Below are 25,356 nucleotides of genomic sequence, written 5' to 3'. Positions count from 1 at the left end.
TTATTCCTAGGCCTGCACAGACCTTCTCTCCCACCAGAAACATTTGACAGTGGGACTCCCTCCAGAACCTCGAGAGAAGACCATCTCTGCGTTAGTATGGTTTTTGTTTGGGTTTGATGAAGCTTCTCTGAGACTTTAAGGAGCTGTGTGGACTGACTGCAGTTCTCTTGTCCTAATCTATAAGTGGATGATAATGTCCTACGTGTGTGAGCTTCTATCAGGGACAGTGAATGTGAGAATGTTGGTAGTGATAGGACATGAGTAAATGAAAGAGAAGGCTCACAGGGAGTAGTACTCAAATGTATTTTGCTCTTTTGGGGTTTTTTTGTTTGTTTGTTTTTACTTATTGGCTTTACCAAACGTTTTATTCAAAAAACAAACAAACAGGGCAACTGGAATTAGCCCCCACAAAAAATCAGCTATACTCTAGACTTTGTTCCAGGCCTCTCTCCTTGGCTTATAGATGGCTGTTTTTTCCTTATGTCTCTTCACATTTCTTCTCTCTCTGTGTGTCTCTGTGTCCAAATTTCTCACTTATAAAAGACACCAGTCATATTAGATTAGGGCCCACCCAATTACCTCACTTTAGCTTACCTCTGTAAAGACACTCTGAGATACTAGGGATTAGGATTTCAACATAGGAACTTAGAGGGAACACAGTTCAATCCATAACACCTTATTCCTGGCAAACAGAACCTTTTATTACAAATCAGATCAATTTTGTGGCTACTGTGGGCAATCCAAAAGAAGATGGCATGCCCCATGCCCCCAGAGTGCTTAGTATCAACAGGAGAGTCAGAAGTGTAGGAGGGTGTGTGTGTGTGTAAACTGATGAAACTATAAAAAATCAGTATAACTCTATAAGGTGTGATTGTAAAGTAATAAAATGTCTTCCAAAAGGCACAGCTTAAATTTAGTTTATTACTTTTTAGCCATAATAGTTACTTGTCAAATGTTAAGAATTAACCATGAAAGAGTGGTCTGGAAGGACGTCATGGGGTGAGTTTTAAATACAATTTGGAAGGAGAAGGGCAATCCAGGCTTAGAGACGGGAGAGCAGAGCTCTCCTGAGTTGATATGGGCCAGAGTGCTTTGGGGAGGCAGTGAACTTTGAAGACAGAAAGAACCAGAATGCTACCAGTAATGATGAGATGTTGAGACACTGACTTGGACTTGGGAGGAGCTTTTTTATTTTCTCAATAAATTTAGCTTTAAGTAGTTGCAGAATTTTGTCTTTCTTCACTGTCCTCTTCCTTAGACCTCTGCCCTATGAAGTACTCACTCAGCTGATAGATGAAGCCAGTGAAGGGGACATGAGCATTTCAATTCTTACACAGGTGAGCAGAATTATAAAGCCTAATCTGGTGATTGATATTTAAAAGTTTGTTTTCAGTTGATCTGGCAATTTCTGAAGACCACAAAATAAGCCTTGTGAGATCTAGGGCATAATTTTTGTCTATATTCATTCCATGCACAGGAAATAATGGTATATCTAGCCATGTATATGCGAACTCAGCCTGGCCTCTTTGCTGAAATGTTTCGACTTCGAATTGGTCTGATCATACAAGTTATGGCAACAGAACTGGCCCACTCCCTTCGATGCTCAGGTATTCAATTAAGTAACTGTTTGAGGCAGAATTCACTTTTAATAGAGTTCTATTGAGTTTTGAATCAGGAGGGAAAGGAATCTAAAAGATTTTTATCGGTAGCTCAGAAGCTGCGTATAGCAGTCTTGTTCCCATGTTAGTCAGTCTCTATACAAGTCAAGGGACTGCTATGACAAATTTATATATTAGTTATCAACTTCAAAATTCCACCTCCTAGGGGCTCTGCACTCCCAATGACATTCCTACTAACTCCTAGAGTGATCCGAGGCATACATCAAACTAAGTGTGATAGACTGGGTTCAATTCTGATTCAGGCATAGCCACCTCTGGCTGTCAGATTGAGTCACCACATCAGTTTGATTATAGTGTCAGTATTCTGTCTAGTCAACATCAGGATCAAATAAAGGAAGGCAATATTTCTATTCATATTTATCTGACAAGACTCTTTTTGATATTAGCTATAGGTATATTTGGCAAGGTAGCAATTTTAGTTAGAAGAATAGATGGGGCCTTTGGAAGCTGTAGCACAGAATTATGGGGAGACCCCGTGGCATGACTATTTTTTCCTTCGGTATTTGATTTCAACAAGAATGGCAAAGTAATAGAGATAGGGATTGAATACAAAGATAAAATCACAGTTGCAAAACTCAATTTTAGCCATTGTTTCAGTTAAATTTCCCCAAAAGGCTTTTAATTGAGCTGTTAGCAAGTAGCTAAATTTATTGGTTTGAATCTAACCTAAATTACATGAGATAATGTATATTTAAATAACCCTTTAAAGGAATAAAGCTAATGATTATTTTATACCTACCATATGCCAGACACTGTACTTTTTGCTTTTTATTTACATATATTATCTCATTTAATCCTTACAACAACCAACTGGAGAAGGTATTTTTATCTCACTTTTACTGATGGTAAAAGGAATTGAAACTCAAACTATTGGATGTAAAATAGGCTCAAGAATGTATTGTATAAAGAAGATGTGGCACATATATACAATGGAATATTACTCAGCCATAAAAAGAAACGAAATTGAGCTATTTGTAATGAGGTGGATAGACCTAGAGTCTATCATACAGAGTGAAGTAAGTCAGGAAGAGAAAGACAAATACCGTATGCTAACACATATATATATGGAATTTAAGAAAAAAAATGTCATGAAGAACCTAGGGGTAAGACAGGAATAAAGACACAGACCTACTAGAGAACGGACTTGAGGATATGGGGAGGGGGAAGGGTGAGCTGTGACAAAGCGAGAGAGAGGCATGGACATATATACACTACCAAACGTAAGGTAGATAGCTAGTGGGAAGCAGCCGCATAGCACAGGGAGATCAGCTCGGTGCTTTGTGACCGCCTGGAGGGGTGGGATAGGGAGGGTGGGAGGGAGGGAGATGCCAGAGGGAAGAGATATGGGAACATATGTATATGTATAACTGATTCACTTTGTTATAAAGCAGAAACTAACACACCATTGTAAAGCAATTATACCTCAATAAAGATGTTAAAAAAAAAAGAATGTATTGTACAACACAGGGAATATAGCCAATATTTTGTAATAACTGTAAATGGAAAGTAACCTTTAAAATTGTATAAAAATTTTAAATTCTTTAAATAAAGCTAATGAGCAATTTTTAAAAAATGAAACTCAGAAAGGTTAATAACTTGCACGAAGTTACATAACTGGTAAATAGTGAAATTTGAGTCCAAGTCTGCCTGATTCCAAATGATCGCCAGTTCAGCACATTGTTATAAGATTACATGTATATATATATATTTTTTCTCAAGCTTTGGTATCAAGTGATGTTTTATGAGAGTCTGATTATTCAATAATAAACCTCAAGAAGGGATAAATCCGCAAACATTCTTCACTTTTCCTTAATTGCCCATTACAGATTTTTTTTTCCTGTGGATTCATCAAACCATGGCTATTTATTTCTTCTAGGATAAAGTCAAGATCCCTGGGTCTGATATTCAAGACCCTCAACAGTCTGGCCTCTACCTCCCACTTCAACAGTACTTCCCACTAATTTTATCAGTCCCCATCCTTGGAGATTGATGTCTCCTCTTATTTCCAAAGCATTTATTGTCTCTACCTCTCATTTGACACTTAGTATAGCCATGCCATGTTTTACTGTTGTTTATCTTGTTTACATGTCCAGTCTTTCCCAAATAGTTGGTCAGCCTCACAAGGTCAAGTACCATGTCATACCTGTTTGTACTAACATTGTTTAAAATCATGACCTACATGTAGTAAACTCATAACAGGTGTCTGATGTTGATGAACAAATTCAAGTTATATTCTCAATATTCTTCATAATTTCATAGATTCATATCTATTCTCTTTTTAAATCCCCATATTTCCAGATAGAGAGAAGTTTTGATTATTTTAGCCCATCTTCATAGATACAATCATTGCTTTCTCCGACTGGTTTCCAGTTCCATTGTACTCCTTTCATTCTTCCCACTTTCAAATAAAGATTCTACTGAGTATCCTAATGATGTGGAAGAGGGGTGAAGAAGAAATCAAGGGCCTAGTTAATCCATAAACTGGATAATCAGTCCTTAAATTATTAAGAATCTGTTGGAGGACGAATACCTAGGCAGTATGGTGCTGGAAATTTATTTTCTTTAACATCTTTATTGGAGTATAATTGCTTTACAATGTTGTGTTAGTTTCTGCTGTATAACAAAGTGAATCAGCTATATGTATACATATATCCGCACATCCCCTCCGTCTTGTGTCTCCCTCCCACCCTCCCTGTCCCACCCCTCTAAGTGGTCACAAAGCACCGAGCTGATCTCCCTGTGCTATGCAGCTGCTTCCCATTAGCTATCTATTTTACATTCAGTACTGTATATATGTCAATGCTACTCTCTCACTTCATCCCAGCTTACCCTTCCCTCTCCCTGTGTCCTCAAGTCCATTCTCTACGTCTGCGTTTTTTCCTTCCAATCAAGTGACTCAGAAATTCTAAGCAAGAAAGGAAATAGAGAAAAAAATAGGGTGAGAGTGGCAGGTCAATTAGAAATCCCTCTGTTCTAACATTTCTGCTGAGTAGCTGAGGAAGCCACAGATGGCCTGATGAATCTCAGTCCTTCAGCCATGAAGAACCTCCTGCATCACATTCTCAGTGGCAAGGAGTTTGGCGTGGAACGAAGCGGTAAGGTGGAATCACTGCATTTCTATTTCAGAATGTTTGTTTTAAATGTCTCATTGATTTTAAAGTGTTTCTTTTATCAGCGGAACTTTTCTCCCAAATAAATAGGACCCCAGTATATGAAAGTTAAAACCAAAGCTGTCTTCTGGAACAAGATTTGGAAACCACTGTGTGTCTTTTTTTCCCTTAAATGATATGTCAGTTAAGTAGATTACTAGCATATTTTGTTTTGGACTGTTTTATACATTCCCTTACATTATCTTAAGACTCTACTTTAGGACAACTAGCAACCTGTATCATCTGAAACTTTCTTGTATTCCAGTTGGCAATAATTCAGTAGCACTTATAGTGGTGTGTGTGTGTGTGTGTGTGTGTGTGTGTGTGTGTGTGTGTGTGTAGCTGCTACAGTGCACCTGATACATCCTTTCATTTTTAAATTCAAATACGTTTAGGGGTCTATCACAAATTAACCTTACACCTGCACTTGGTGGTTTGGTAGTGGTATTTGATATCAAGTACCTAAAACATCAGAGCAAATTAAAAGAGTTATCTCTCATGCTTAACTTTTAGACTTAGAATAAATAAATATATAATGTCAGATGGATGGATACTAGACCTTAGATAGTTATAAAGCAGTGTTCCTCAAGCCTTACTGTTCATAAGAATCACCTGGGTATCTTGCTAAACTGCAGGCTTTAATTCTAGAGTTGGGCCTAAAATTCTAACAAGCTTCTAGGTGAAGCTAATGCTGCAGGCCTGTGGACCACACTTTGAATAGCAAGGTTTAGTTGGTTGTTTGGTTTTTATTATTATTAACATAAAAGGAGGACATACATCTAAGTCTTTTAAATGTGGTGGAGAAAAAAATTTGAACCTGGTTATCCTCCCTCTTTCTCTTTAATCTGTCATGCTATATAGTTCGTCTCACTGATTCAAATATCAGCCCTGCTATTTCTATCCGTGAGATTGGTGCTGTTGGAGCAACCAAACCAGAACGAACTGGGATTATGCAGTTAAAAAGTGAGATAAAGCAGGTAAGATACTACTTGGGAACTGAGCTGGGATACTTTCATATTTAAGAACATTCTTTTGGACTCAGACTTTGTTAAGATCATGTATTTTGTTTCATATTCTGAGTTTAATTTGAGCCATTTATTTTTCAGGTGGACTTTCGTAGACTGTCTATCTCAACTGAGAGTCAGGTGAAACAAGTAGGGATCCTTTAATATAGATTAACCTGCCTTTAGTTCTATAAAACATGCATGAGCTTATGGCTTTTTTACAAATAAGATAAGCCACAGAGTAGCTTGTTTGATTCTCCTTTTTAGCAATCTTTCTGCAGATAGCTTTCATTTTTCTGGGCCAAACTATCTTGCTGATTTTAAGAGGAAAGTAACTTGTTTCTGATAGCAAGAAATTGAAACCTTGAATTCCTCTTGTTAGGATTAATACATAATTTTGGAATTAATTTTATGGAAGTAGACTTACATTTCTTGCTTTTAAGAACCAGACTAGGTAAGGGCTTTTTTAAACATCTATTTTCAGTTATTGTCCAGAAATTAGATTTTTATCATTGTCATGATAGAGGTATACGAAAGGTGTTGTGAACACATAGAGGAAAAACATATAAATCAATCTGAGAGTTGGTGGGAGTCACCAAACATCATACTGTAGGCTGTGACTAATTTTTTCCTTGAAGATGAGAATAGATGAGTTATTGTGTTATACAAAGAAATAATTAACACAAACTTCCATAGTGTTTTTCAGAACTCTGGGAAATGGTGTGATTTCAAAGTCTTTTAATGAAAAGCTTAAAACTACTCCTTCTACTTCCAAAATAGACTTATGCTAGCTTACGATATTAAAACACGTCCAGAAGAGGAAAGGCAAAATGGAAATTTTGCTTGTTTGTGTGCTTGTGTGTCTGTTTGTTTTAGGAGTCAGAAACCATTTAGGAAAATAAAGAGCCAATGCTTGATGTTTAACTTGAAGTAAACTTAATTTAGGTATACCTATCAGATACCCTTTTACGTTTATATTATGCAAGTACAAGACCAGAATGGAATAAGAAGGGGCCTTGTGATAGAAAAGTGTTCACTTTACAGGATTTTTTCCTAGACAATTTGTATAATATGACCATTTTCCTATCTGAAAGGTTAAAGAACTACATTTCATACTGAAGAGTTAAAGTGATGTTCCTGGTAAACAGTTCTTGTTTTGGTTGAGAGTGATTGGCTAAATACTTCATGGTTGTTTATAGTCACAGAGTATTACTTACATGTTCATTATATATTTAGAACTTGAAGTCCATGTTCCCAGCTAGATTAGTATGATATTAAGGACTTGACCTACCCACCCAGCTATATCATTTAATTTTTTTTACACATACACTACCTATAGGACTTTAAGAAAGCCAAAATCATTAGGACTGTAATTTAGAGGATTGAGAGCTCTAAATTTTCATTACTTTCTTTCTTCTAAATACCGATTTCCATCCTCACCTGCCTGTCTGGTATTTTGTATTGTTCTAAGCCCTTTTCTCTGCCACTCACCAATGCCCTCTTTTCTGATTATAGAAAAAATACTTGTAAAGGTAGTTTTATTTATTTTACCCTTTACCATGACTTTTAGAGTCAGGCTATTTCATCAGCTTTTCTAATGATAACATGCTGGCTAGTTACTTGAATAGTCTGTAATTTTACTCTACTAATAACTTTTAAAAACACATAATGTTTGCCTTGCCTCATCCCCTTTAAAAATTTATTTTCTCAAATATTTTTTATAGCCCAATGGTAGTCATCCCCTGGGTGTAGATTTGATGTCACTGTTTTTTTCTGGTAACTGCTGTTATCTTGTATTATATGACAGTCAGATTGACTGAAAAAAAATGAATCAGGCTTCCCTGGTGGCGCAGTGGTTGAGAGTCCGCCTGCCGATGCAGGGGACAGGGGTTCGTGCCCCGGTCTGGGAAGATCCCACATGCCGCAGAGCGGCTGGGCCCGTGAGCCATAGGCCGTTGAGGCCACGCGTCCGGAGCCTGTGCTCCGCAACGGGAGAGGCCACAACAGTGAGAGGCCCGCGTGCTGCAAAAAAAAAAAAAAAAAGAATCAAAAAGTAAAATTTATACTTATAAATCAACTTCATGCAGGGTGATATCTTTCCATTTCTTTTCCAAAAAGGCAGGTGAGGGGGTTCAACTCCAACCTCTTTTCCATTTCAGAAAACAAAATTCAATTTAATAAGTATTTATTTGTTAAGTATCTGTTCAGTCATTTATTCTTTTGACTAATATAATTAATTAAATGCCTGCTATGTGCCAGGCACTGGAAAGCATCGGTATCCGCTGGGAACTTGTTAGAGATGTGAAATATTGTTCTCATCCTAGGCCTACTGAATCAGAAAGACTGAGGTGAGGCCCAGCAATCTGTGTTTTAATAAGCTTTCTAGGTGATTCTGATGCACTTTTAAGTTTGAAAATCACTGGGTTACCTATTCTTATTGTTTATTCATTTGTAAATATTAATTGAGTGCCAATTTTGTGCCAGGCACTGGAAATACAATAGTGAACAAAACAGATGTGGTCCTTGCCCTCATGACGCTTACAGTTTAGGAAGACTGATCTCTGATTTAGTTTCCTTGGTTTAAATCAATAATCCATAATGGCCTATGATTTCAGATTTCTTAGGCTGAAGAGATTAAGGCCAGATGACAACCAAACAAAAAATGGAAAACAATTTGGAAACAATATTGGTATTTCTGTTGACTTTAACCAAGTATATACCCTGTAATGAATTAGTGTAGTATGACTTGGCCAACTTTGTCATATCTACATTAATAAAGGAAGACAGAGGCATAGAGGAGGAGTTAATCTAAAAGCTCAGAACTATTGATATTTGGTTTTGGAAAACAGTCTGAATAGCCTTTGTGGTTTGACTCCGCTTTCAGCAGCCTAGGATCTTTTTTTTTTTTTTTTTTTGCGGTACGCGGGCCTCTCACTGTTGTGGCCTCTCCCGTTACGGAGCAACAGGCTCGGGACGCGCAGGCTCAGCGGCCATGGCTCACGGGCACAGCCGCTCCGCGGCATGTGGGATCTTCCCGGACAGGGGCACAAACCCGTGTCCCCTGCATCGGCAGGCGGACTCTCAACCACTGCGCCACCAGGGAAGCCCAGCCTAGGATCTTGATGGTAGAGACGAAGACAATGAAGATAAATCAAATGGAGTTCATCTACTTGGTGCATCAGTGTGATAGTCACTGGCCAATAGAAGTGCCTTAGGGCACTTTTCTCTTTTACATAGCAGTGGTGATATAGGCATTTGATCCAAATTAAAATGTAAGAAGTTCTTTTCTCAGAAAATATTTCTATTACCTTCTTTTTATTTTATATTTATTTCTGAATCTAAACTGTCAAATAAACACTTTCCCCAATGTATTTTATCCTTTACTTTTATAAGTTTTATGTTGTAGCATGTACCAATACTTCATTCCTTTATATTGCTGAACAATACCTTACTGTATTGATATACACCACATTTTATTTATCCATTTATCAGTTGATGAACATCTGAGTTGTTTCTGGGTTTTGACTGTTATGAATAACGCTGCTATGAACCTTCATGTACAAGTTTTTGTGTGGACATATGTTTTTATTTCTCTTGGATATACATCTAGGAGAAGTGCTGGGTCATTTGGTAACTATGGTTAGCATGAGGAACTGCCAAATTGTTTTCCAAAGGGGACTGTACCATTTTACATTCCCACTGGCAATGTCTGAGGGTTCCAATTTCTTCATATCCACACCAATCCTTGCTATTGTCCATCTTTTTGATTCTAGCCATTTTAGTGGGTATGAAGTGGTATCTCATTGTGGTTTTGATTTGCAGTTCCCTAAGGCTTATGATATTAAACATCTTTTCATGTGCCAATTGACTGTTTGTTTATCTTCTTTTGGAGAAATGTCCATTCAGATCCTTTACCCATTTATTAATTGGGTTATTTGTCTTTTTATTGTTGAGTTGTAAAGATTCTTTATATATTCTGGATACAGGTCCCTAAAGGTTCTTTATGTATTCTGGATACAAGTCCCTTATCAGATATGTGATTGGCACATAGTTTTTCCCATTCTGTGTGTTGCTTTTCACTTTTTTTTTCTCTGAAGCATATCAACCACGCAATTTACTTTCTTGATAGTGTCATTTGAAGAACAGAAGTTTTTAGTTCGGGTGAAGTCCAATTCATCTAATTTTTCTTTTAGTGTCCTATCTAAGAAGGCGTTGCCTAGCCCAAGGTCACAAAGATTTATTCCTATTTTTTAAGAGTTTTGTAGTTTTAGCTCTTACAATTAGGTCTATGATTATGTTTATGGGTCCCCAAGACCACCTCTCGGGTTCAGTGATTCACTAGGAGGACTCACAGGACTAAGCATACTCAAAGCTATGACTTATTACAGCAAATGAATACAAAACAAAGTCAGCAAAGGGAAAAGGTGCATTGGACAAAGTCCAGGGAAAACAGGCACCAGCTTCCGGAGTGCTCTCCCAGTAAAGTCACACAGGATGCAACTCCCCGTGCAATGAGTTGTGACAACATGTATGAAATATTGCCAACCAGGGAATTTCATTTAAGACTCAGCACCCAGGGTTTTTACTGGGGGCTGGTCACATAAACAGCCTCTGTCTGGCATGTACCAAAACTCTAGACTCCCAGAGGGAAAGCAAATGTTCAACATAAACCATAGAGTTTCCACAAACAGTTTAGGCACAATAAGCCACTGTTAATCAATTCTGAGAATGGTGGAAACCCTCCCAAAATCCAGCTCTCCAAATGCCAACCAAGGGCCAATCTTATAATCAGGCCTTTCCAAGAATAGCATTTCTGGCCTTCTATATTAACTCTTTTTTGCACAGTAACCCATTTGGACTTAATTTTTGTGTATGGTGTGTAGTAGGGGGTCCAACTTCATTCTTTTGAATGTGACTATCCAGTTGTTCTAGCACTATCTCTTAGATAGAAGACTGTCTTTCCTCCATTTACTTTTCTTGACACCCTTGTTAAAAACTGACAAAAATGCAGTGGTTTATTTCTGAACTCCCAATTTTATTTCACTGATCTACATGCCTAGCCTATGCCTGTATGACGCAGCCTTTTTTTTTTTCCAGAGAAGGAAGGATTTATTACTTGCAGCAAGTAAGGAGAACACTTGTTTTCCCAAAGCAGTGTCTTCTTGACACAGTCTTGATTATTGTAGCTTTATAATAAATTTTGAAGTTGGGAATTGTGAGTCCTCCAACTTTGATCTTTTTTAAGATTGTGTTAGCTATCATGGGTCCCTTGAATTTTCACATGAATGTTAGGATAAGCTTGTCAATTTCTGCAAAGAACCCAATGGGATTTTGATAAAGATTGTGTTCAATCTATAGATCAGTTTTGAGAGTATTACCATTTTAACAATATTAAGTCTTCTGATCCATGAAAATAGGATCTCTATTTATTTAGGTCTTTAATTTCTTTCAACAGGTTTTGTAGTTTTCACAGTGTATGTTTTACACTTCTTTCATTAAATTTATTCCTAAGTATTTTATTCTTTTTAATGCTGTCTTAAACAAAATTGTTTTCTTAATTTCATTTTCAGATTGTTGATTGCTACTGTTTAGAAATACAATTAATTTTTGTATATTGATTTTATATCGTGCAGCCTCACTGAACTCATTTATTAGTTCTAATTGTTTTTTAGTGAATTCCTTATATACAAGATCATGTCATCTGCAAATGACTTCCCACTCTGAATGACTTTTGTTTTCCTTCTTAATAGCCCTGGATAGAGCCTCCAGTACAATACTGAATAGAAGTAGCAAGATTGAACATCTTTGTCTTGTTCTGATCTTAGGAGGGAAAACATTCAGTCATCAACCATTCATTATGATGTCAGCTGTGGGTTTTTTGTAGATGCCCTCTATTAGGTTTAGGAAGAACCCCTTTGTTCCCAGTTTGTTGAGTGTTTTTTATCATTGAAGCGGTGTTAGAATTTATTAAATGCTTTTTCTGCATCTATTAGGATGATATGGGTTTTATCCTTTATTCTGTTGATAGGGTGTATTACATTGATTGATGTCCAGATGTTAAAACAACGTTGAACTCCTGGAATAAATTCTACTTCATTGTGTGTATTAAAAGGTGTATCATCTTTTTTATATGTTGCTGAATTTTTAGGTTTGCTAGTGTTTTGTTGAGGATCTTTGTACCTCTGTTCATAAGGGGTATTGATCTGTAGTTTTCTTGTGATGTCTTTGTCTGATTTTGGTGTAAGGCTAATACTGGCCTCATAGAATGAGTTGGGAAGTTCCTTCCTTTTCTCTTTTTTGGAAGTGTTTGTGAAGAAGTGATATTAATTCTTCTTCAGATGTTTGGTAGTATTAACCAGTGAAGCCACCTGTACCTGGACTTTTCTCTGTGAAAGTTTTGTAATTACTAGTTATATCTCTTTGTTATAAATCTATTCAGATTTTGTTTCTTCTGGAGTCCATTTGGATAGTTTGTGTCTTTCTAGGAACTTGTGGTTTTCACCTAAGTTATATATCAATAATTTGTTGACATGTGACTGCCAATGGTATGTCCTTATAATCCTTTCTATTTCTTTAAGGTTGGAAGTGATGTCCTCTTTTTCTATCCTGACTTTAATACATTTCCTTTTTTTATTTTTTGGGTATGTCTAGCTAAATATTTGTCAATTTTTTTGATGTTTATTTTCAAAGAAACAAATTTTTGGTTTCATTGATTTTTTTCTATTATTTTTGGTTCTTTATTTTTCTTTCTGTTAAGTCTTTGTTATTTTCTTCTCTTTGCTTTCAGTTTAATTTGCTCTTCTTTTCTTCTTTTTTTCATTGTCTTAAGGTAGAAGGTTTGGTTATTGATTTGAGATCTTTCTTCTTTTTTAATACAAGCATTTATAAAATAAACTTCTCTTTAAGCACTGTTTTAGCTGCATCCCATAAGTTTTGGTATGTTGTGTTTCCATTTTCATTCATCTCAGAGTGTTTTCTAATTTTCCTTGTGATTTCTTTCTTAACCCACTGGTTATTTAGGAATGTGTTGTCTAATTTCCACATATTTGTAAATTTCCCAAATTTCCTTTTGTTACTGATTTCTAATTTAATTTCATTGTAGTAAGATAATATACTTTGTGTCTTATTTCAATTCTTTTAAATTGAGACTTGTGTTATAGCCTACAGGAGCAACAAACCAAGCCATAGACCAGTTAGAAGTTTAACAGAAATAACCTGGCAAAGAGACAGTGAAGAACCTCCCATGTCATCAGTATTTTTATGGCTTTTCTTATGTATCACTAGATGCTTTCTGAAAGGCTCATACCTGTTTACATTGCTGCTATCTACTCATAAGTCTTCTAGCTTCTCTATAACCTTTTTGTCTTGGGTGTTACACTTAATTTGTGGTTTATAATTCTGCTGAGTGTGTTTATTATTCATTGTGCTATAATACTTTAATCATAGAAACAGATAACTCTTGATTTATGTTCTTTCCTCTACTTTTCTCCCAAGTCACCTGGAACCTCTATGAGTCCAAGTATTGGGTCCTTCCCTAGTGCATGTGGTCAACAGACATCTAAAGATAGTCGTCAAGGTCAATGGCAACGCCGAAGAAGGCTGGATGGAGCACTAAACAGAGTCCCAATTGGATTTTATCAAAAAGTATGGAAAGTTTTGCAGAAGGTGAGCATAATACACTGTAGATGTCTCTTTATTTCACACACCCCCCATGAAATTATCAGTCTCCTTGTCTGAGATATGACATGACTATGATATCACTGCAATTATATAAAAGTCATGTGCTCTTATGGATAAAACCTAGAAGAAAACATTAAAATGAAACAGTTGATTTGTTATTTTGACATTACTGATAATTTAGTCTCTCTCCATAACTGTTACTGTTGCAGTGTTTATAAATGAGATTTCAAAAATCATCACTTCTCTGCTTTTTGGCCGTGGTTGGATATTGTGGGACATTGTGATACATTTACTGCTAATCAAATGAATGTGGTGATAAAGACTCACTTTCTTTGTAGCTATTGTAGAGTAGAAATGTTATTTGTAGCAATGTGCTGTTAATAACAAATGTTACTACAGTAAAACAACTGTGGCATCTGGGAAGCTTTATGAGACGCTCTTACCTATTTTTTTTCTTGGATGAAAACTACTAAATAAATGCAGTCATAGTGATGCTAATAGTCCAGAGACTCTACTGGTGTGACCAATTTTTGTTTTTCTGTCAAAGGCCTAGTTTGCCAAAGACTTTCAAGGGGACATCACACCATTATGATTGTGACAGATTTAGAAGGCCAAAAAGACTATTGTACTCATTCATAGATCTCATTCATAGTCTCATAGGTGCCACTTTTTGCTTCATTGCCCTTGGTAATGACCTGAAGAACACTTCAACCAGGACTTCAAAACCTTTAGTTATGTTTCTCCCCTTAGCACACTGATATTCCAGGGACAGAATCAGGTGATCTTTGGAAAGGTGAAATTTGATTCCTCGAACTATCAACTCTGGCGATCTTCCTTTCAAAGAGTACCTATCAGTTATTTTCCTTCCATTTAACTGCTGTAGCACAGTGGTAACAGATATGTGCTGTATCTCTCCAGCTCTGCCTGGCTTATGGCAATTCAGTTTCACAGACTACATGTAGTAGGTGCTCTTCTACCCAGATACCATGGAAAGTGTCTGTTCTTGTCATCAAAGAGTTTAATCCATAGTTATCTTCTTACATAGCAGCTGTAATGCAAGGCCAAAAGTGTTATGATAAAAGTGCAAAACCAGAAGGCTGTGAGAATACAAGGGAAGGAACATTCAAGTCTGACTGGGAAAATTGGGTATTTTGTGGCAGAATCAAAGCATGAATTTGAAATCCTAATGTAAAGGGGAAAAACAAATGCCGTCTGTTTTTATTTTCATTCCATTCCTTTCAGAGTATGAATGTAACATAATCACTCTGCACATATGTTTCAAGGCTGGTAATTCTCAAAGATTGTTATTTGGCATATGGAACATGGGATGGAAGTGTCTGGTAGGGTCGATAAACTTTTTGGATTGGAATATTTATCTGTGGTTTAATATATAATGTTTTGATTTATTTAAAATCTAAAATGGCAAATCATTAATTCCCACTGCTTTTTAATAATTGAATTGATGGTGGGGGGAAGATAAAATATCATTCGTTCATACAGTATTTCTTGAGCATCTGCCATGCACTAGGCAGTGTCCTAGGTGCTCACAGGAATACAACAGAAAACAAAACAGACGACGATCTCTGTCCTTATGGAACTTACATTCTACTAAGGAGAGACAATAAATAAGAAACACAATAAATAAGTAAATTATACAGAATGTTGAAAGATGACATACTGTAGAGAAAGTAGAGCAGAGTGAGGGGATCAGGAGTGCTGACGAGGGATGCTTAACTAGAAAATGTAACTATGCATGTCTGGTAAATGCATATCTTGAGTTTTTTCTCTTCAGCCCAAAAAAATCTTTATGAAAGTCTATTTGTGATGGCTCTGGGACCTACCGTGGTATCCTCTCAGATAGTCTCTGAATCTTTAGGGCTAGACTATCTCAGCAGGTAGACCTTCCCGACCCTTCCACTCCCCTAAGTAGAGGATGAAGCTTGAGTTCCCTATAGTCCAACCCTGCTTCTTGCCACACAGTAAGCGTAACCCCTTGGCAAAGACCCGTGGGCTGCAGGGCCTTTCCCTGGCCTGTGATTACTCAGCATCTACCCAGGGGAACACACTTAGAAATACTAAGTGTCTCCTTACAGTCTCCCAGTTGTCAGCATATCCTGGGTGACGTTTTTGCTGTTTTGCAGTGTCATGGACTTTCCGTGGAAGGTTTTGTTCTTCCTTCTTCAACCACTAGAGAGGTAAGATTCTGTGTCTTTCACATTTATTTGATTGATAGCTTGTCTGGCTAAAGTATTTCAGTGATCTCTTTTCAAAATAACAAATCTATGCTTTTATAAATCAACTGAACAAGAAATGCATTGGAAGAAAGGAGAGAATGTTCTTAAAAAATAGAATGGGAATATTAGAGAATAATTATGTGTTACATTAATTATATAAAGGCAGTTTCTTTTAGTGGTTGATTAAGTTAGGCTGATTTATGTGAGTGTTGCCAGAGTTAGAAATGGCAGATGAGATAGAAATCTAAGAATGAATGAATGAATGACTTCTCATGTCCCCATCCTGCTCATCCCTACCTTTCTCTACTAACATGTTTGTAGACTATAAACCAGTGATCATAAACCAATGGTCCTTAGCTCTAACTATATATCACAGTAACCTGAGCTCCTATCTCCAATTCAGTGGATTAGACTCTCCAGGGATGGGGCATGAGCACCTGTACTTTATTTTTTTATTTTTATTTTTTTAAATTTTATTTATTTATTTACTTACTTATTTATTTATGGCTGTGTTGGGTCATCGTTTCTGTGCGTGGGCTTTCTCTAGTTGCGGCGAGCGGGGGCCACTCTTCATCGCGGTGCGCGGGCCTCTCACTGTCGCGGCCTCTCGTTGCGGAGCACAAGTTCCAGACGCGCAGGCTCAGTAGTTGTGGCTCACGGGCCTAGTTGCTCCGCGGCATGTGGGATCTTCCCAGATCAGGGCTCAAACCCGTGTCCCCCGCATTGGCAGGCAGACTCTCAACCACTGCGCCACCAGGGAAGCCCGAGCACCTGTACTTTAAAAAAAAAAAATCCTTAGAATAATCCTGATATATCACCATGGTTGGAAAACATTGCCATGAACCACAGACATAGATTAGGAGGTGCTTTTATATTTTGCTTTTTGCCCAGTCACACTGAAATTATAAAGAAATAGCTTTTATATAAAATCAACAAAGGAGCGAGAATTGGGAAGCTGAGAATAGTAAGACTGGATAGTAGAAAATTCTCAAAAACTCTGGAGTTCTTGTAGATCATGGCTGCAAGGGTGGGTACAGAAAGTTAATGCTGTGTTTCAGGGCTCCACTCCTTCCTAGAAGCCTCTTCCCTAGTAAAGAACACTGTGTCCTCTCTTGGTCTTCTCTCTGCCTTTAAGCAAGATTGAAATGTTAACAGAATTAATAATAATACATACCTGAATGTACCTTTAAGAGTCTCCAAAACACCTTTACACAGTCTTTAATTTGATCTTCAGCACAACTATGTGAGATAGCTAAGGAAGGGATTGTAGTTCCTAGTTCACAGATAAGCATACAAATTTAGAGAAGTGAATTGTCCAAGGTCATAGAACCAGTAACTGACAAAGACAGGACTTGAACCCAGGTCTTTAGACTTCAAATCTACATTGCCACCCTAAAGTATATACTTAATACAGTTTTACCAAAAATTAGCCCTCAATCCCCTTCACCCTAAAATAACTTCATATTTCTTCATGCCCTTTTTAATCTAACAGTATATAAATATTTTACATAATCCTCATCATCACGTATATACAATTTTAGTTTCTACTTAGATTTTTCCTTTATCCACAGTCATCTTATTTATTCTTTTAATGATTCTATAGAAACTCATGAAGTTGCTGTACCATGATATGCCATTATTTACACAACCATTCCCATGTTTAGATTACTTCTAGTTTTCCACTTGTGACTAATGCTGCTATAAAACACTCTTGCACATAGGGCTTTTCTCCTCTCTTGAATTATTTCCTTAGGATGAACTTCCAGAAGGAGGATTATGGATTAGAGGGCATTGATACTTTTATGACTCTTGTTATGCTTGCCAGATTGCCTTCAAAAACAAGATTGAACCTATGTACTCACTCAATTATATTAAAGGAGACTGAAGCAGTACTCTTGGCTACAGTATTTCTTCTGCCTTTCAGAATAGGTAATTGATGTCTCCTGCATGATGGGCTCTTAGGAAGTGATTTTCTTCTTCTCTATCACAGATGACTCCAGGTGAGATTAAATTCTCTGTTCACGTGGAGTCTGTCCTGAATCGTGTACCTCAGCCGGAGTACCGCCAGCTTCTGGTTGAAGCCATCCTGGTCCTCACCATGATGTCAGACATTGAAATTCATAGTATTGGAAGCATCATTGCTGTGGAAAAAATAGTGCATATTGCCAATGACTTGTTTCTTCAAGAACAGGTAGGCAAACCTGTTGTTTTCTCAAAGAGGAATGTCTGATACTAACCTGACTGCATTCAGAGCTCTTCAAGAAGCCAAGGTCACTTTCTTGTGTCCTCTTCCTCATAGCTCTTTTCTAGGCCCCCTTTGTAGTGGCTCTGAGCTCTATCTGTAAAAGAAGTAAGCTGTGGGATGACCTCTGTCTTTTACCATGAGTTTTGTGGTTGTGTTACATGGTAAAGTTGCCTGGAACTCAGGAGACTTTTATGCTTTTCGTCATATTTCAGACTACTTTTATCACACTACTTTTCGTAGCGATAAGGACTTAATAAGAAACTATTGGGTAGTATATCCTTTCTGGACTATTAAGGAAAAGAGAAGATTTGATTTTGGTTTTGTTTTGGTTTTGCTTTTCTCTCTTACCTGTAGGAAAATATTAAAGTGAAACTTTTAATTCTACATTTCCTTATTTTCTTAATAAATCTTATTCCAGGAAATAAAGCACATTTTAAAAATGCAAACTATTGAAAGCTTTCCAAATATTTCTTAGATTAAGAGTAGGACCACATAAAGTGAAGGACATGCACTGCTGTTAATAGAACAGTCTCCAAAACATGTAATCCGTGTTTCATTCTATTAGGCCCTGGGGGGGAATGCAAAGGAAATTAAAAGTTTCTCTAGGACTTTTCAAGGATTTTCTAGGACAGTCCTAATTTTAAATATTCTGATTGCTCTTAGTTCGTTGTAGCAGAAAATGTGATCCCTTTTAGGCATAGACTCTAGATTGGAAAGCTTGAGGTCTATTTGAATTAAGTCGACTTAGAAAGAAATAATGATGAAATGCAAGATAAAATAATACATGCTGAAATCAGTGGTACTAGAAGGATTCAGACCAAAGTCCCTCTAGGGTGATTTGTAAGTATTAACATTTGACTCTTTAACAAACACAACTGTAATTACCTATTATATTTAACTTTCAAAAATTCAAAACAATTAATGCTTTAAAAATAATTTCATGTGATTTTAGGATCTAGTGAAAAATGCATATATAGAAACTCATAGTCACCATTTTGTGCATAACCCTGATCCCTTCCTGTCTAAACAGCCTAAGATCCAACTAGTTGGTGATGGGGAGGAGGCTCTGAGTTATTCTAATCAGGACTTTAATTAGTAGGATTAGTAATTTTTCCTTTCCCCTGTGTTCTCCCACCCTTAAAAATCAAACAGAAAACCCTCGGCGCAGATGATATCATGTTGGCCAAGGATCCTGCATCTGGCATCTGTACTCTTCTGTATGACAGTGCACCCAGTGGCAGGTTTGGCACCATGACCTACCTCTCCAAGGCAGCTGCCACCTACGTGCAGGAGTTCCTGCCTCACAGCATCTGTGCCATGCAGTGAGGCCTCTAGGCCCTGGCTGCTGGGAGCCTTTTGACAGCTGGCTCCTGCCTCATTGTGCATGGAACTGAAATGTGATGGCCTGATCACTCCCGACCGTGCCCCTTTCCAACCCATCCCTCCCAAGAAGAGCGAACTTTTCTGATAAACTAACTGGTGTAGAAGACGTGAACCCTTGCCTGGAGGCATCTGCTCACCCAGGCTTTTCAGTGCCTTAATTCTTTCATGGTTCATAAAAGTTTGCATGTGTTTTTATTCTCTAGATCTGTTACAACCTTAGTTTTCTAACTCCTGTTTGGGGAGCAGGTGTTAATAATAACTTATTCCTAAAGTTTGATTTTTCTTATGTTTGGTTCATTGTGTGAACGAGTAGTGGGTGCTTTGGAACATTATTTCAAGTGAGTAAACCCTAAATTGTTGGACTTTATGCTGCTATAAATTGGAAATGTCTATCCTAAGTGCCTTTTCTTGGGAAAAGAGTACCAGATCATGGTTTTCTTCTTTACTCACATGCTGCCTCACACTGAATGATGAACTCCTTTCTGTGCAGAACTTACTGTCTCTGCTTTTGCCTTCTCTATATCGGCACACATAATTCTTACTCTCCCTTTGGTGAAATATCAAAAAAATGCAAGTGCAGTGTGCATATTTAAGGATTTCAGTATTAACACTTAAAATCACATTTTATGAAGATTGCTGGTACTCAAAGATGTATTTGTGGTAGAAAATGCAGAATAACCCAGAGAAATAGAGCCAGGATCCCAATTCCAGAAAGGAGGGGGGCAGAAGAGAAGATGTCTGGGTAGAGTCTTACACCTAGGAAACAGAGAAGGAATTAGAGATGGGTTAGTGCCCTGAAGAGAGCCTTGTACACTAATCCATGGCTCTGAAGAGTGGGCCAGCATACAACACAGAGAATAATTGAAGCCTCTGTCTTTGGCGAACAGGCATATAGCAGTCCAGTCTATAGCTGCTTTACTGAGCACTCTTTCTTTGTGCTCACCTGGTCTCCGTCTCACTCACCTATTCACTCTCTATAGCATCCACCCGCTCCAACTCCCTGCCCTCCTATCTACTTTTAAACTCATTCATTTACATTTTTACTTCCTGATTCTCTGTGTTCATATCTATGTATATCTTGATATCTGCAGGCATGTATCTGTCTCTCGTAAACACCTGCATTTGTATGTGTGTCTAAGCACACGTGGGAATTTTTCTGAATGTTAAGTAGTTTTGACATGTCTGTATATCTGTCTTTATCTACATTTGACAAACTGAGTTAAGTATGTAAATATGAGTGTTGTGTGTGGGAGAGGGGTGTGACTATGGCCTCAGGCTGATACGCAAAAGATAGTGGAGGATTCCTTGAGTCCTCTTTCCTAGTCTCATGTTTAGGTAGCCAGTTGAAGAATGTTTCTCCTAACTTTCTGTCTTAGTTCCAGGCCACTATAACAAAATACCATAGACAGGGTAGCTTAAACAGCAAACATTTATTTCTCACAGTTCTGAAGGCTGAGAGATACAAGATCAAAGTACCAGCAGATTCAGTGTCTGGTGACGGCCCTCTTTCTGGTTTGTAGATAGCTGCCTTCTTGCTGTATCCTTACATGGCACAGAGAGAGTGAGCTCTCGGCTCTTCCTCTTTTTCTCAGGGCACTAATCCTACCATGGGGACTCTACCTGATTATCTCCCAAAGGCTCCCACCTCCAAATACTTTCACATTGGGGATTAAGGCTTCAAGATATGAATTTTGGAGGGATGCGAACATTCAGTCCATAGCATTTTCCTTCTCCTGTTAAGACTCTACTAATTTCCCTGTTTATACTCAGATAACCTCCTACTTCAATCCCCTATTTTCCTTCAGATTTTTTCAGGTTTTTCTCCAAGAATGGGGATGGGGGATTCTCTAAATAATTGTAACAGAACCAGTGACAATATTATGAGTACACATGAATAAATGAGCATAGTAGGGTGATAGAAAACAGATAGTGGAAACAAAGAAAGGATGGCCAAACTTTTCAGTACCTCTCTTATAGGAAATGGAAACACACAGTAAGTAGCTTTCTGATTACGTGATTTTCTGGTCACATATAAAGAAAATTTACACCCTGTTCTGAAACTGTCTTTTCACTGGCTGCAAGTGTACCCCAGCCACAGAGAGTACATCTGGAGTGGCACAGTTGAAAGCCACCACTCCCTCCCACACAAATTTACCTGAACTGACCCTGATGGCTACATTTCTCTGGGTTTATGAAGTTATCTATCACTATGCTTCCCACACACAGCTACTTCACTTTTAAAGCAACTGTTTAGAAAACTTGATTCATATTTTGTTCATTTTAAGCATGTGGTACTAAAAAACACATTGGACACTTTTTAAGCACTTATGTTTTGAAAACAGAATAAAAAATTAGAATTTCCAATTAAATCATGTCTGGTGCCAATGTGCAAAACTTTATATGTGTTTCTGTCATTGGAGTTTATTTCATGGCTCTATTTTACATACTCTAATTATGCGGTACAGTCAAAGTTCATAATTGGGTCAAAGTAGAATAATATTAATACATAAATCATATATTATACATTATATAATATGGTATGTAATATATGTAAAGAAATGCAGTTTTATCATTCGAGTGCATGACTGCTCAAACTAGGCTCACTGAATTCCAACTAGCTTATTGACATCTGTCGGGAGCCTGTTCTGATGAATGAATAAGACTGATTTTTGGTCAGCATTATAATTGTTTGCAGGTGGTGCTCCTGCACAACTGGAGGGTACCTAAAAACAGTTCGTTCTCCTAAGTGTTATAACTATTCGGCAGAATCTTGTTCAACTACTCATTAGCCTTTTGTGTAACAAGAGAGGGTTTATCCAGCAAGGATGAACAGTCTCTGCAGTCCCATCCTGGTTAATTAGGTTATACTACATTCTGAGAATTTTATGCAGCTGATGGGTCCAAAGTTATTCTTACTCTGACCCTTTTCTACTTACCAAATACCTAGTACCTGTACTAATGCAATGGAGATAAATATAGTGTCTTCCACACTTAGTCTTCATTTCCTATTAAACTTGAGTGACCTTAGGTCTTGGTTTGCCCAGGACAGTCCCCGTTTATGCCTGTTGTCCTGGCATAATTATTAATAGCACTCTCTGTCACTCAAAAGTGTCCCAGTTTGGATGGCATGGTCACCCTCTATTTAGCAGAAGTCCGATTTCTTTTAAGGCTAGGCCTAAAAGCAAAGGACCTGTTCTCAAACCAGTAACAGTACTCTTGCAGTAACGGTATGTGGGTGAGGATAGCAATGGGGTGGAGACTTTCCCCCAAATTGAGGAATATTTGGCATAATAGCTCTTAAATGATAATCAATATTTGAGTGCTTACCAAATGCCAGACATTGTTATACAGGCACTTGGTATGACCATCTTATTCTGTTTTCACAGTCACCATGTGAGTTAATTACTGTTGTCATCCCCATCTTCCATATGAGGGAACTGAGGCGCTAAGCATTATAAGCAAATTGTTGAAAATCAGACAGCCAGGAAGTGGTAGAGCTTGGATCTGAGCTCAAGCAGTTTGACTCTATAGAGTTCACATTCTCAACAATGACACTCTCCAAGGAAAAGACATTAGGAAGTGGTGTGAAAACAAGGGTCAGTTGGTTCACTACAGTTGAGATATCAGTGGGCATATTGTAAAATGCACAAAGAAGGTGGCCAGAGGGGTGGTGACTTCTTAATGTGTTTGCTTTCCCTTCTGCCTGCTTCTGCCAGCAAGTGAAGGCAGAGGAGATCATCAAAAGAAGTGGCATAGCCCATCCTGACCTTGCTGGTTCAAAAACTACCTTTAGCAAAAATGGCTAAGGAAAGTGAGGCCAAGAACTTGTCCAGGGTCACCACATTAGTAAACTTTGGAGCCAAGATTCAACCTATTTCCTCTGACTTCAAGTCCTCTGACTGCAAATCTGGTGCTTTGAGAAAGGTTTTCTTCCCAAGTTAAGGATAGTATGGGTATTAAGCTTGTGGAAAGTTGAGGTTGGGACCTGTGGCATGGTTTGTGCTCTATCTTAATCATGAATAAGGGTGCAGCCTCCCTGTGGGATTTGCTGTTGCAGATCCTTGTGCAACAATTTATCTTTTTCCATAGTTGAATCATCTTGCCACATTGTATGCCAAATGAGGATACTGTTTCCAGTTTAAAAGCAATGCTCCCCATGTTGAAGTGTTCAGCTACCTGTTGCTAGAACTGAAAGAACACATGGAAAAATCAATTTTCACATCAGAGTCCAGACTTTAGAGTCTCAGTTGGCCAGTCTGTATCCTGCCCTCCTTCTCCACTGTCTATCCATGAAAAGCCCTAGACAAGTCCTGTTTCCTCCTTATATTGCCAACTTGTCATGATCTCACCTTTTAGTCAACTCCTACAGCCCCATAGACTCCTTCCCCTCTGTAAACATGTGCATTTCTCTCTTATTCTAAAAAAATATTCCTGGGCTCTGACATCCCCCTAGGTTGATATACTATAATAATTCCTTCCTTTCACAATCAAATTTCTTCAAAAAGGAAGTTACACTTGACAGCATTGGCTTCACTCATTAACCCCTTGCAATCTGGCTTCCTCCCTTGCCTCGTGTGTTTTTCATAGAGCACCAGTGAACTCCTAATGGCAAAAGGGGTTTCTGACCCTTTTGCAATACATGACATTGTTACTACCTCTCCCTTCTTGTAACACTCTCATCCCTTGATTTCTGTGAAACTGTACCAGTTCTCACCCAACTATTACTTTTTTGTCTCCTTTTTGGCATCTTTCTCTCCCAACTCCCACAAACGGCATTCTCCCAAATCACTCTCTTCTTCCTAGCTCAAAGATTCTCACCATGGCGTGGGGCAGGTTTTAAAAAGTGACATGATCTGATTTACATTTTTTAAGAAGCTCACTCTGCGGCTACAAAAAGAATGGATTGTAAGTCAACAAGAGTGGAAGTAGAAGCCAGCTAGGTATTGCAGGAAGTCCAAGTGAGAGATGACAGTGCCAGGACTGGGGTGGCGGCAGTGCAGAGGAGAGAAGTGGAGGTAGTTAAGACACGTCTTGGAGGTGAAACCAATGGAAATTGATGGATTAGATTTGGGAGTGAAAGAAAAGGAGGGAATACAAATAACTCCCAGGTTTCTGGCTTAGGCAACTGGATAGACTTTGGTATCTCTACTGAGCTATGAAAGATGGGGAAGGGGTGGCAAAGACTTGGATAGGAAAATCAGGAGTTTGGTTTGAAAATGTTAAGTTAGATATGATTAGACATCGCAGTGGAGACAGCCATGTTCCCTTGACTATCTCACCCACTGTTATGACTTTAGCTATCTCTTATCTATGTGGGGAAATAAACTGGGTTAAGCACCTGCCCTACCCTCTGAGTTCTTCCTTCTCATTTCCCTCTTCCTTATATTGATGCTGCTGGCCTTCTCTTCACACAGACTTTAAGAATTTTCAATAACTTCTCCATCTGCTCTCACCAATATTCAAGTACTAGTAGTAAGGAAGTCCTGTTGAACCTACCCTGTGCATTGTTTCTCCCTCTCTGTTTCCATTGTCCCTACCCTAGTTTAAATCATCATTGCTTTGGAATTCCCTGGCGGTCCAGTGGTTAGGACTCCATGCTTCCACTGCAGGGGGCACGAGTTCTAACCCTGGTCGGGATCCCGCATGCCACGCGGCACAGCCAAAAGAACAAAAAAACAAAACAAAACCATAAATGATCATTATTTCTTATCTGATCCATTGCAGCACTCTCACTGCTTGTAGTCTTTCAATAGTTAATCTTCCCTACACACTACTGCTGTAGAAATCTTTTATTTTAAGATTTCTGTTTATATGTCTCCCCATTTCCCACAGGGTGAAGTCTATTCTCTTTAGTCTAGTATTCAAAACACTTCATGAGCCAGCCCCTTCAACTAAACTAGCCTAGAAATGTTCTCCTTTTTGTTTTTGCTTATGCTGTTGATTCTAGTCAGCATGCCCTCCCCTGGCTCCCTTCTTCACCAG

The 25,356-nt window shown here is 38.1% G+C and overlaps 1 protein-coding gene across 4 annotated transcripts in view; it reads left to right on the top strand.

Moving 5' to 3' along the window:
* The window catches only part of PHKA1 (phosphorylase kinase regulatory subunit alpha 1), a 130,930-nt gene extending 109,567 nt beyond the window's left edge, over positions 1-21,363 (top strand). For 2 of the 4 annotated variants that reach the window (XM_027099629.1, XM_027099626.1), the window contains 10 exons: positions 11-90; positions 1,259-1,337; positions 1,478-1,607; positions 4,673-4,774; positions 5,690-5,805; positions 5,935-5,982; positions 13,327-13,497; positions 15,654-15,707; positions 17,737-17,937; positions 19,144-21,363. In XM_027099629.1, the coding sequence (XP_026955430.1) occupies positions 11-90; positions 1,259-1,337; positions 1,478-1,607; positions 4,673-4,774; positions 5,690-5,805; positions 5,935-5,982; positions 13,327-13,497; positions 15,654-15,707; positions 17,737-17,937; positions 19,144-19,317 (1,155 nt within the window). In that variant the 3' untranslated portion in view covers positions 19,318-21,363. The remainder of the gene's footprint in view (positions 1-10; positions 91-1,258; positions 1,338-1,477; positions 1,608-4,672; positions 4,775-5,689; positions 5,806-5,934; positions 5,983-13,326; positions 13,498-15,653; positions 15,708-17,736; positions 17,938-19,143) is intronic. The other 2 variants (XM_027099627.1, XM_027099628.1) reach the window with 2 other exon arrangements.
* Positions 21,364-25,356: the final 3,993 nt, after the last annotated feature.

This window comes from Aethalodelphis obliquidens, unplaced genomic scaffold, assembly GCF_003676395.1.
Source record: "Aethalodelphis obliquidens isolate GAN/ISIS:26980383/991018 unplaced genomic scaffold, ASM367639v1 scaffold135, whole genome shotgun sequence".
Taxonomy (NCBI): domain Eukaryota; kingdom Metazoa; phylum Chordata; class Mammalia; order Artiodactyla; family Delphinidae; genus Aethalodelphis; species Aethalodelphis obliquidens.
This window is presented reverse-complemented; position numbering and strand designations above follow the sequence as displayed.